This window comes from Lithobates pipiens, unplaced genomic scaffold, assembly GCF_037356315.1.
Source record: "Lithobates pipiens isolate NorthernLeopardFrog02 unplaced genomic scaffold, aLitPip1_a1.2 Scaffold_27, whole genome shotgun sequence".
NCBI lineage: Eukaryota > Metazoa > Chordata > Amphibia > Anura > Ranidae > Lithobates > Lithobates pipiens.
In genome coordinates this window covers 81,909,534-81,923,244 of record NW_027507788.1, presented here as the reverse complement: position 1 = coordinate 81,923,244, position 13,711 = coordinate 81,909,534, and the positions used below count along the sequence as shown (strand labels likewise).

The 13,711-nt window shown below is 40.6% G+C and overlaps 1 protein-coding gene across 6 annotated transcripts in view; it reads right to left on the bottom strand.

Annotated features, from left to right (window-relative positions):
• Positions 1 to 13,711, bottom strand: part of LOC143933942 (sodium-dependent neutral amino acid transporter B(0)AT2-like) — a 231,952-nt gene that overhangs the window by 32,544 nt on the left and 185,697 nt on the right. For all 6 annotated transcript variants that reach the window (XM_077457125.1, XM_077457124.1, XM_077457121.1 and 3 more), the window contains exons 3-4: positions 9,859 to 10,016; positions 7,131 to 7,257 (exon numbers count right to left, since the gene is read on the bottom strand). In XM_077457125.1, coding sequence (XP_077313251.1) covers positions 7,131 to 7,257; positions 9,859 to 10,016 — 285 coding nt within the window. The remainder of the gene's footprint in view (positions 1 to 7,130; positions 7,258 to 9,858; positions 10,017 to 13,711) is intronic.

Genomic DNA, 13,711 nt, shown 5'->3' with positions numbered 1-13,711 from the left:
AACTTACTCAAGCTGTACTGAATGCACTGTTGGGATGTGGAGTAGATAGGAATGATTGGCATATGCCCACCCAACCTTTCAAGGTTTATAATAAATTGTTCTTGCTCTCACTGTTTAAAATGTATTCTGAAACTGCCATTTCAAAATCCTAAGCATGATCTTCCTGTCTAGTTTTATATTACCTTCAATACAAAAAGTCTTTTTGTTCTTAAAGCAAACAGATACCTATTAGAGAATTGTCAACACTTTACACTGATAATCAGTATACCAGGAACGCTGTCAATACTGATCCAGCTCTTTACATCACAATATAAAAACAGGTAATATTTTTCAGAGTCTCTTGTAGCAAGATCTTCAACTTAGAGAGCCCATCTCCACCCATCTTCCACCACACTACCTGTTTTTGTGACATACAGTAAATGCATAACCATCTTACAACCACCTTACAATATCAACCTTTTAAATACCAATATACAATTAAACAATTGTTTGCAACAGACTGTCTGTTTTTCTTTAATTAGTAGGGCCAGGAAGATTGCTACCAATTTCTATCATTTAGTTGAACACTGAACCCAGGGGCTCAAGCAGATTCTCAACTTGGTTCCTTCAGCTTTGGGTGATTGACCACTCATGTGATAGTTCAAGAGCCATCGCTCTCTTAGTTTTAGACTTTCCCAGGGCACTAGAGAGGGGTGTCCACTGCCCCCCCCCCCTGCTTTTTAGACTGGCAATGGAGCCTTTGGCTTGTCTTATGTGGACCTCTTATAATGTTACAGGTCTAAGAAAGATATGGAGGAAAAGTAATTATATGCAGACGATCTCTTTTTTTTGGACCAATATCTACTCATCCCTGCTGGTAGTAATGAATTATATTAAGGAGTTTGGCAGGTTCTCCGGGTTAGGCATAAATTGGGAGAAATTCATGCTAATGCCCCTGGATCCCCTTACAGATTCATTATCATTTTCACTTTCGCATTGTATCCACCATAAAATATTTGGGTGTAATTATTTCTGACTCCCCACAGTCATATCGTGGATAATATACTTTCTAGATTTCAAAACCAAAGTAAAACCTGGAATAAGCTCACCCTATTGCTAATAGGCCGTATCAACTTAATCAAGAGGATATGGATCCCTCAGCTGCTTTATTTTTTTACACAATGCCTCGATGTGGATACTCATATATATGTTTACCAATATTAACACCATATTTAGGCAATTAATATGGCAGAACAAAACCCCTCGCATTAAACTGGAGACTTTACAACATCCCAAAAATGCGGGCGGACTGGTTATACTTTTTTGCATCCAAACTACGGCATTTTGCTGGATTGGAGTTTGAGCAGATACTCCTTCCTGCTCTACGATTATTTTTATTTGCATTTAAGGGTCGGCCACCACTTCATGTTTTAGATGGCGCAAGAAGGGATGTCTCGCTCACCAATATGCCCGCTTGTATGTTAATGTGTAAAATATTGGGTACAGTTAAAAAAATGCTGGGTGTCTCTTATCCTACCCGATACACCCCCCGTGTAGGACTTCCTCAAATTTCTGCACCTAGAGGCTTTCAGAGATGGGGGAAATTAGGAAGAACAACTTTAGCTCAGCGATAAGAGAATGGTATACTTAAATCCTTTGAAGAGCTCAGAGGAGAGTTTTCTCTATAATCTAATTGGTTCTATCAATTCCTTCAACTAAGACATGCTTTACATGCCCAATTCTATTTTGCTAGGATGTTCTTCCCCCATCTTTGTTTTTGACAAGATGGTACAAGCAAGGTTAACAAAGGGTCTTACCTCTGCTACATATAGGTTATTGTCAGATAGCTTCTTATTAAACTTTCCTATCTGCTCCAGGGCTGGCTGGGAAAAAGATATCGGTCCTATCCCAGAGGAAGTCTGGGATGGTATTCTCCGGTCCTCGCCCTGAGTGTCTATTTCTCCATTACACAGACCGACACAGATTTTTATCCTCCATAGAGTGTATAGAACTCCCCAATTTCTGTACGCAATTGGACTGGGATCTGAGCCAGCCTGTGGTAACACAGGTACGCTAATACCTTTTCTGTGTCGGTGCCCAAAACTAGAAAGATATTGGGCAGCGGCGATTGGTACCTAAACGGCTATTGGATATTAACATCCTGACTGAACCACTTATATGTTTACTGGGCTATTGTGACACATCTACTTATCCCTCTTCTATGGATAACACTATAGGTCAGGGGTGCTCAACCTGTGGCTCTCCAGCTGTTGTGAAACTACAAGTCCCATCGTGCCCCTGCTTTTGGGAGTCATGCTTGTACTTTTCAGCCTTGCCATGCCTCATGGGACTTGTAGTTCCGCAACAGCTGGAGAGGCACAGGTTGAGCACCCCAGCTATAGGTCATAATACTATAATATGCACTTTTTGCTGCCGTAGACAGATTGCTCTTAAGTGGACCTCTTCCTACCTCTTCCTACATACAGACGGTATTTTAGTGGATTCTAGATCTCAATAGGATTATTCTTTTAAAAAAAAAAAAAAAAACACACATATTCCCTAAGGAATTCCATGAGTACCTTTGATGCCTACCTGGTCAAGGTGGCTCCAGTCCATGACTTAGGCATTATTGTAAACCAATACATACTTTGTACTTTGCAATATTAGATACTGTTCTTTTTTCTTTTACTTTTTTTTTTAGATATACTCCAAGAGTAGGGTGGGGTGGCTTAGGGGTTTTTTTTTTTTTTTTTTTTAGACGATATTTGGTTTAATGTGATTTTGTTTGAATGACCTGTTTGTATTGTTTTTTTAATGTTTGCATATAAAAAAATAAAAAAAAAAAGATCTGAATTAAAATAAAAATAAAGGGCCATTGCTACTTTGTAATGTCAAAGGCATGATACCAATAGACATTTTAGTTATCAGTAGGGGGGGGGGGGCATGTCTACAATGTAAAGAGGATATCTTCCCACTGGCCTCTGGTAAATTGGTTTTAGCAGGGGTTCTCCAAGACCTGACAATTATTCCCCTAGGGTGAAAAAGTTGAGAAAGGCTGCTCTATAGCATCAATGCCTATAATAAATGACAACAGATTCACCCAGACAGAACTAGGTGGCTTATAGCATTTATAATACTGTGCTGCCATCTTGAGTTTTCAGGTAGAAATGTATCTCACACAGATTGCTGTTAGAGCAGTGTTCCAGCTGCAATTTTTTTAGTCAACCAACAAACACTGTAGCTGCTGACTTAATAGGGGCACTTATCTGTCCAGCGAGCCCGCAATGTTGGCCCCTGAGGCCGATCCATCCTTCAGATTGGGTTCCGGCACCGCCAACTTAAAGGGAAACAGGCAGTGGAGCCTTGCGGCTTCACTGCCCATTTCCTGCTGCACATGCGCAAGTCGCGTAGCGCTTTGTGAATGGCCCCGTTTTCTGGGATACACACATGTCCCAGAAGGCAATAGGGCAGCTCACCGAAGAGGAGGAAGCGCTGCGGAATAGGAAGAGGCAGATTAGGAAGACTGCCCAGCAACAGGGGTTTCTGGTAAGTAATTTTTTATTTTTATTTTTGTTTACAATGTTTATTCATTTATTTCTTTTTTTGAAAATGTTAATGTTATTTTTTATTTTAGGGTGGTCCTCCGCTTTAAGCACCAAGTAGGAGGAGTGACAAATGCCTACATGAGACTAAAGCCAGCCATAGAACTGGCTGAATTTTGATCCATCTATGGGCAGGCCAGTTGTACTGAAGTCGAACAATTAATCAGCCTGTCAGGTTTTTTTTTTGGTATGAATACTGCTGGAGGCTATACTGCAGTGATCATTTGTTTTCTGAGGGCAGGGAAACATCTCACTGTCAGAAAACAATAGCTTAGTGGGATGGATTGCCACATCAACACCGACTGTCGTAATAGGGAAATTTTCTTTCCTTCAACCAAAATTGCATAATCTATGGCCACCCTAACATCCTGAGCCAAGATCACTATCCCATTCCTGCGATTGCCTAATCTCCAGAGTTCTGTTAACTAAGAGAATCATGGATCAGATCTAAAGGAAGCAAAGTACCTTTAGGGCTTATTTACATTTGCTTCAAAACATTGCTTCAGATGCACTTTTTCAAAGCTCTCTGAACACCAGTCTAATCCACTGTCACTAAATAAAATGGCTAGCTTACAGACCTGTTTATACCTTGCTTTGCCTTGTCTCTGCTTCAAAAATTATACCCCATGTCGCTTTAGGGCTCATTTACACTTGCACTGAGCTTCAACACACATTACCGCTTCAACATGCTTTTATGATACGTTTTTGATGCTTCGGTGGTGCTTTGATAAGGCTTTGTTGAATCTTCAGTGATGCTCTTTTGAAACTTTGTTGAAGCTTGGCAGATGCGGTTTGTGTGTGTGTGTGTGTGTGTGTGTGTGTGTGTGTGTGTGTATATGTGTATATGTATGTGTGTGTGTGTGTGTGTATATTATATATATATATATATATATATATATATATATATATATATATATATATATATATATATATATATATATAATTTCTCGAAAACAAAAATGGAGCTAAAGCTGAATTTAAGCCTCCCAAAAGCTGCAGGTGCTTCAAGCACCTTTGTCATAGAGTTCTATGGAAGCTTTGAGGCACCACTAAAGCGACATGGGGTATCATTTTTAAATTATTTATCATCATTTCAAATGCAAGGTGTAAACTTTATATACATTTATTTTTGCTGATTTTTTTTTAACAAATGTGAAGTGTGATAATAAATGAAATAAATAATAAATGAAAAAGCCTCTCTTACCAAAGAATATAATACATTAATGTAATTAAAAATCAATTGTAAAGGGAATCCTTGATTGCAAGATAAATTGTCAAGTGTAGTTAATTGATAATAAAAATCTGTGAATAATTCAAACTGAAAAAAAATATATATAATATATATAACACTATAAAAGAAGAGAAGAAAAAATTCCATATATCAATATATAAATCCTTTCAGTGTCCCATATGCATATTTCCATAAAAATGCTTTGTGCTAGTATCCAAATTTGGCAACTTTATGTCCTCTTCTTCTGTGTATCAAAATGAAGTGACTTCTTGTGCAGTAGATAAAGTGCATCCAAATAAGGCGACTTCTTGTGCTCCCCCTCAAGTATGTGCACTCACCAGAACCCCCCGCCCCTGCAGGGGTAAAGAGCATGTAATAAGTTGCTTCACCAATCCGGATGTTCCCAGGAAGCGATAAACTCTCAAGATTGTAGAGATTACAGCGCCTGATTTATTAGCCTGATGAAGGAGCACACATGCTCCGAACGAGCACTACCCCCCCCCCCCCCTCACCATCCGGAAGAGACGTGTCCAGCCACCCCTGAGCCGAATCTGAGAACCAGGAAGCCTTGGGAGCAACCAGCATAGTTGGGAACATCAGCTGCCTCTCCACCTGCGAGCCAACCGCCTTCCCCCAGGAGTGGGTGAACTTCCTATACCATTTCACGTGCGCTGTAATCGCTACAATCTTGAGAGTTTATTGCTTCCTAGGAACATCCAGATTGATGAAGCAGCTTATTACACGCTCTTTAACCCTGCAGGGGTGGGGGCTTCTGGTGAGTGCACATACTTGAGGGGGAGCACAAGAAGTCACCTTATTTGGATACATTTGGTCACTTTATCTACTGCACAAGAAGTCACTTTATTTTGATGCACAGAAGAGGACATCAAGTCGCCATATTTGGATACTAGCACAAAGCACTTATGAAAATATGCATATGGGACATTGAAGTATTTATATATTGAAATATGGACTTTTTTTTTCTTCTCGTCTTTTATAGTGTTATATATATTATATATTTTTTTTCAGTTTTTAATTATTCACAGATTTTTATTAATCAATTAACTACACTTGACACTTTATCTTGCAATCAAGGATTCCCTTTACAACTGATTCTGATTTACATTTATGCTCATGTATTATATTCTTTGGTGAGAGAGGCTTTTTCATTTATTATAAGCCTTTTATATACTGCCTAGTGAATCGCACTTCACATTTGATGGAATTCAGATGATATTAATATTAACCTATTAGGGTTTATTCAGTAAACACTTACCTTTGCCCTTTACCCCCACTGGGTTAAGGGGGATATTTTATCACCTTTATTAGCAGCAGCGCCATTATCCCTGTTTTTATTACAGGCCTCCAAGCTAACCATATTATTTAGGGATAGTAACTTTGGCGTTAAGAGAGCTTTAACCACTTGCCGACTGCCTCACGTCGATATATGTTGGCAGAAGGACTTGTACAGGCAAACGAACGTACCTGTAGCCCTTTAAAAAATAAAAAAATAAAATAAAAAGCATTTCTGAAGCCCTGTTTTGAGGCAGGTGTAAACAAGCCCCAAGTGGTGCTTCAGAGCCTCCATAGAAGTCTATGACAAAGCTCGCTTGAAGCACCTGTAGCTTTTTAGAGGCTTTAATTCAGCTTTAGCATCGCTTTGGAGGTATTGCAGGTATGAGATATCAGCACACACAGGGCATCTGCCAAGCTTCATTAATAAAGCATATTGAAGAGGTAGATGAGTCCTTAGAGTATTCCTATACAATATTGCCAATGTATAATTGCTAGGAATGGATAAACAGATTTTCTAAAACTGGAGAGTGCAAAACCTAGAAATCAAATCGGCTTCCAATTTTTTTTTTGTCAAAGCTTACTTGAACAAGCTGAAGTTAGAAGCCGATTGGCTACAATGTCTGCACCAGATTTTGCACTCTCCAGTTTTAGTAAATCAACCCCAGTGTGTTTGCAGATTGTACCCCTCTGCCTATTTTTATCTCTCTATATGTATCGTAGACCTTTTTCCTGTAACTGTAATTTGCATGTACATACAATTTTTTCTTAGTAAAAGCAGATTCTACAAATCTGTTATTTTGGTTCTTATTGCAAAAGTTAGGACACAAACATTGCATAAAAACTAAAAGGGTCTCAAATGAACCAAAACCACTGACAGAACAAATACTTTAATATTGATGTCATATTGCCATCCATTACCAAGCATTTTGTATTTGAAAGAAGGTGAATGCAACTGGTAGTAAGCAAAATCCTACAAAAGATAAATACTACCATAAAACATCTTGGTCTATATTAGTACTAACCTGTTTGTGTTTGATTGGCCAGGGTTGGGCAGCTTTTCCATGGTAAAGGATACTGGAAGGAATTAAACATATAAAAAAGGCTCCATCCAATAATAACATTGTAATAGAGGGCCACAAATGTACAGACCTGCAAACAGAAGATGGTTACGTTATCTATTCCATATCAATACTCTGCATTATATAAATTATAACAGTGGCTACATAACTGACATAACTGGATGAATTTTACATATACACTATATTAAAAAAAATCAGTCCTGCAAGCCAACTGTCAATTCAAACCTACCCAACTCTCACCTGTGGGCCCAACTCATGAAATACTTTTTTTGCATCCAACTTCCTCCCAGTATTCCTCGTTAGCTGAACATTTTAGCAGCATTCAGGTTTCATAGTCAGTCACCTTAAATGCCCTGTACTGCATTCTGACCGGCTATTTCTGCCCTATATGGCGGTTTGTATAAATGCATTTCATTAAATACAAAAAGATAGCTACTGGCATCTGTGCAATGGCAAGTGGCGCGTTTTTAAAGGAGTTGGCATTGTAACCCACACCTAAATTAGAATATTTATTTATTACAGCTACTTCTATAGCGCCGTCAAATTTACGCAGTGCTTTATGTATATACAGTCCACCAGGAAAGTATTCACAGTGCTTCACTTTCTCCACATTTTATGTTACAACCTTATTCCAAAATGGATTCAATTCATTATTTTCCTCAAAATTCTACAAACAATACCCCATAATGACAACATTAAAGAAGTTTGTATGAAATCTTTGGAAATTTATAAAAAAAAAATAAAAAAATCAGATGTACATTAGCATTCACAGCCTTTGCCATGACACAAAATTGAGCTCAGGTACATCCTGTTTCCACTAATTAAGTTGTATAAACGTCTATAGGATGATTGGATTCCACCTGTGGTGAAATGAATTGAAAGGATTGTGTCGAGGCAAAATTCTGGGGGAAGGGTACAGAAAAATGTCTGCAGCATTGAAGGTCCCAAAGAGCACAGCAGCCTCCATCATCTGTAAATGGAAGAAGTTTGGAACGGTACGGGATTTTTTCATTTTTTTTTTTTTTTTTTTTTTTTATAAATTGTAGAATTTCAAAGAAAATAATTTAATCCATTTTGGAATAAGGCTATAACATAACAAAAATACTTTCTTGGTGCACTGTATATTTTACATGTGCCTCAATCTAAGGTCCCTAACTCACATTATACATACAGTGCATTTGTGGTGCGTTTTTTGAGTCACATATCTATGTTTCAAAAGGTGCAATACTGCCTTCTGAATGCCTGCCAGCTGCTGCTCCACCACCATGTGGACCACTTTTCAGAAGGCAGCAAAGCAGTAGCTGGCAGCTATTCAGGAGCTTATACTGCCATTTCTTGAAGATGGGTTTGTGTGGCTTTTTTTTTTTTTAATCCCAATGGTTACACAGACCAACACACATTTTGGTGCCTCAAATGTTAGACCTGTTCCTGGGAATATCTGACCCACTTATTCCAATTCTTCCCCATCACTCTTCACTCTGGTTGCCCTGTAAAAATTTTAACGTAGCAATTTATTTAATCTCCTTGCAACATGAAAGAAACACATGAAAAATGCTCGATCTGCAAAAATGAAATAATGTGTGGCAAGATTCACACACCTCCTATAAAATCATAAATACAGTGGAATCTTGGTTTTCGAGTAGCGCGGTTAACGAGAGTTTTGAAATACGAGCAACTTACTTTTTTTTTTTTTTTTTTTTTACTTCTGACTGCGAGTGTTGTCTCACAAAACGAACAGAATTCAAGCTAATGGGTGGTGCAGTACCACATTTGGCCAGAGGTGTGGGGGCGCTGGGGATATTCGGAATGGTTCGGAGCCGTTCGGAAATACCCAAGTGTTTTCCAGACTTTCCAAGCTGTCCCCGAGTATTTCCGAGGTGCTCCGGCGCCCCCCCACCTCTGGCCACATGCAGTATTGCATGTAATAGAAGTCAATGGGGAACAAATTATCTTAGTTTCCATTGACTTCTATGGGGAAACTCGCTTTCATATGCATTCTCCTGGAATGGATTATGCTTGTAATTCAAGGTTCCACTGTATAATACAGTTAATAACATACAATTCAGAATCCAATGTTTCCAATGTAAGATCACAGTTGGAAATACGTAAAATACTCTTACTATATCTGCTAACTTGTACTCAAAAATACAAAGTAGGTAACAGAAGAACTGGCTGATCAGCAAGATCTTGTCAAAAACGTACACATTTTTTTTTTTATGGATTTGACCATATCTAAGAAACTAGAACTGATGCGCCAATACAATTTTCTGAATCGTCCAAATAACCCCGTTAACAGGTCTAAATAGAAAGGCACCAAGAAACATTGGGCTGTGTTATTTTGTATTGAAATACCGCACCACAACCACGAAACAAGCATTTAAGCTAGTGGTCAGGGCTCGTTCCTGTTGACCCCCGTGGGCCAGTCTAATGGGTAGCACTGCCTGTCACACTTTGCAAGCCAAGTTAAATTTGTTATGGCTGCAAAGCGCCATGTTTGCCACCCTGTCTGGTTGCCGTTTTAGGTGTGCAGATGGGAGCGGTAAAAATAGAACTGCCTTTTTTCATCTCCTCTTTGCCACCTGTGTGAAATTGCCCTTAGTTTGCACATCACCACAAGAGATTATATAAGAATTTAATATTTACCATAACAATAAACTTGGCATGTACTTACTATACAGCTGGCAAACCCAATTCCAGCTAGCCGAGGGCTGATATGCTTCCAAACACCGATGCTCCCCTGGCGTATGCTTTGCCCAGCTGCTAGCTCCAAGAAGAAAAGCGGAATGCCGATGGCAATTAGCAGCAGAAAGTACAGTAACAGGAAGGCACCTGCCAAACAATACAGTTCTCTTAATCATATTTGTGTCACTTAGAAAAATAGCAAAACAGAATCTAAAGAACCTAACAACATACTGAAAAATGTTTTCTGAAAACAACAAGAGCAGTGACAGTGATACACGAGCATGTAACCTGTTAGCCACTAGAGGGCCACAGACACACAGAAAGGTTTGAAGAAAGTTGGCTGGCAGTAATGAGCTGGTCAGACTGAACCACATGCAAATATTTAAACAAATTAAAGCGAATTTTCACACTCCAACAAATTTTTTTTTTTTAAACCACTACTCACCTAGTGGCGAGTTCTGCACATTTAAGATACTCCCCCAGCAAGCGGATTCATCGTTATCCAGCTGAGACCCTCTTCTCTTCTGGCAGCACTTGTTCCCACACTGTCATGGTTTGGTGTGATGTCACAGAGAGGCTGTTGGCTGTTCTGGGTTCAGCCAGCGCAGCTCCTGATGACATGCCGCTAGGCCCGCCCCATCCTCTTTTACTGAATGAAAGGCTTTGTGCTTCCTAGGATATGTGACGTACACATACCAGGAGGCAAAGCACACTCTAGGTGCGCTATTTGTGCACAGGACCAAAGGAAAGGTGGAGAGGAAGGATCATGCATTTGGGGTATGCTTTAAAATCATTATGGAGTCACAGATTTTCCCAGATGAAATCATTATACTTTTATTTTTCTAGTAATTTAACATTGTCACCCTAGGACAGGAAGTGTGTTATTGAAAGTACTGAAATAGAGGATCACCAGGTGTTCATAAACTAAATGAAGCCTATAAATAGAAAACTAAAGCATCCACATTCAAAGACTGGTAGGCTGCAATGTATTACTTTGTTCTTGGGATTAGATAAATAGATATAGGTCTTATGCTATATATACACATTCATGCTAGGTAATGTGTAAAGCTCACTATAGATGCTGGGCACAAAAACACACATTTTATAAATCTATAGTGTGGGAAAAATAATAATTTTATATAAATTTATATTATATTATATATATATATTGTAATGTTCGGGGGACCAGGTAGACCGCAGGACACAGGCTTTTCATACAACAAAGGGTTTATTAACTTAAATAGCTTTACAGCAGCCAAAAAACAAAAGGAAAAAGATTTGTAGTCTCACCGACTTGCAAAGTCCAGAACAGCTGTCCTTATCAGAAACAGAGCTTGGTCTTGATGGCAGGTAGCTTCTCCTACCAGGAGCCTTCCAAACAGGACACTGCTGTCCACTTCATTTGCTGCAACCCAAAACAAACGCCAAACACCATCCAACATGTGTTCTCCACTCCTCCACACCACTCTACAACTTCCTGTCTTGCCTTTTAAAGACACTTCCTCTAACAGGTGGGTTAATCAATTTTCATTCCCTAAAGAGAGCACAACCCAAACAGAGGGGAAATATAGCGTCCTTCCAGGACCCAGCCACGGCGTCCATTACATATCCCCCCCCTGTGCCCCAACGCCAAGGAGGTGGAGGCAACAGTGGAGCTCAAACAATGGACTCGGGAGAGGGCATCTGCGTTTTGATGCAGTCTCCCGGGCCTATGCTCCACTACAAACTTAAATTCCTGGAGTGCCAGGAATCACCGGGTAACCCTGGCATTAGTCCCTTTTCCCTGTCTCAGCCATGTTAAAGGGGCATGGTCAGAAATCAACCTAAACTTCCTCCCCAAAAGGTAATATCTGAGGGATTCCAGAGCCCACTTAATGGCCAGACACTCTCGTTCAATTATGGCATAGTTTTTTATTGTCTGGACAATAAATTATTTTGAAAAATTGGGTGCTACAAGGACAGGGTGTTTGCACAGCGCCGACTTGAGCTCCAAAAAAGCCTTCTCAGCGTCTGCATTCCACTCCACCATGACCGATTTCCGACCCTTAGTCAGATCGGTCAACGGACCCGGCAACGTGGCAAAGTTGGGTACAAACCTCCTGTAGTATCCCACCATGCCCAGGAATGCACGTACCTGCTTTTTTGTGAGGGGGCGGGGCCAATTCTGTATAGCCTCTATCTTGTTGACCCGAGGTTTCACTACCCCTCTACCCACGATATAACCCAGGTATTTCACCTCCTCCATTCCCAAAGCACATTTTTCAGGGTTTATTGTAAACCCCTCCTTCCAAAGAGAGTCCAGCACTGCCTGCACTTTGGGCAAATGTGATTCCCAGTCTTTGCTAAAAATGACTATATCGTCCAAGTATACTGAGGCATACTTCCGGTGAGGTCGTAAAATCCTATCCATTGCTCTCTGGAAAGTGGCTGGAGCAGTTTGCAATCCAAAAGGCATCCTTTTGTACTGAAAACTCCCCTCTGGGGTAGAAAAAGCAGTTTTCTCTCTAGCAGCCTTAGTCAACGGTATTTGCCAATACCCCTTGGTAAGGTCTAACGTAGTGATATACCTGGCTGGACCTAGTCTCTCGATAAGCTCATCTACCCGGGGCATAGGGTAGGCATCAAACCGGGAAACTTCATTAAGTTTCCGGAAATCATTGCAGAATCGCAGAGTCCCGTTGGGCTTCGGTACCAACACAATCGGGCTCGACCACTCACTCTGCGATTCCTCAATAATCCCTAGGTCTAACATCTTTTTTACTTCCTCTGAAACGGCCTTCCTTTGAGCCTCTGGGATGCGGTAGGGCCGGACAAAAACTTTGACTCCTGGTTCTGTGACAATATCATGCTCTACGACACTAGTGAGCCCGGGCAAGTCTGAAAATTTTTCTTGATTTCTCTGCAAGAACTCCTTTGCCTGCTGACTTTGGGTTTTAGACAGGGTATTTGCTATTTGGACACTCTCCACCCCAACCCGAGGCTCAAGTTTTGTACTAGCCAGGGAGGTCGCTGGTTCCCTGTCTGTCCAGGGCTTTAACAAGTTTACATGATATATCTGGAAGGGTTTCCTCTTGCCTGGTTGGTGGACTTTATAATTTACCTCTCCCATTTTTTCCACAACCTCGAAAGGGCCTTGCCATCTGGCCAAGAATTTACTTTCCACAGTGGGAATCAACACTGCTACTCGATCCCCCACTTGAAAGTTCCTAATTTTGGCTGCCCTATTATAGACCTGTCGTTGAGCCTCCTGGGCTTTTTGTAAGTGTTCCTTAACTAGCGGCATCACAGTTCGGATCCTCTCCTGCATTTGAGAGACATATTCAAGAACACTTTTATGCTGGATTGGTTCACTTTCCCATTCTTCTTTAACAAAGTCCAGTAGTCCGCGAGGTCTCCGCCCATATACCAATTCAAAGGGCGAAAACCCAGTGGAGGCCTGGGGCACTTCTCGGATAGCGAACAGGAGAGCTGGTAACAAGCAGTCCCAGTCTTTCCCATCCCTTTGTACCACTCTCTTGAGCATAGACTTAAGGGTCTTATTAAAACGTTCTACCAATCCATCTGTTTGGGGATGGTAGACCGATGTGCGCAGCTGTTTAATCCGGAACAGTTTGCATACATCAGCCATAACCTTCGACATAAACGGGGTGCCCTGGTCTGTGAGTATTTCCTTGGGAAAACCTGTCCGTGTAAACAACTGGAATAACTCCCGTGCAATAGCCTTAGAGGAGGTATTCCGCAGGGGTAGCGCCTCAGGATATCGAGTGGCATAGTCAAGGATCACTAGTATGTAAGAATGACCTCGAGCCGACTTTACCAAGGGACCCACTATATCCATGGCT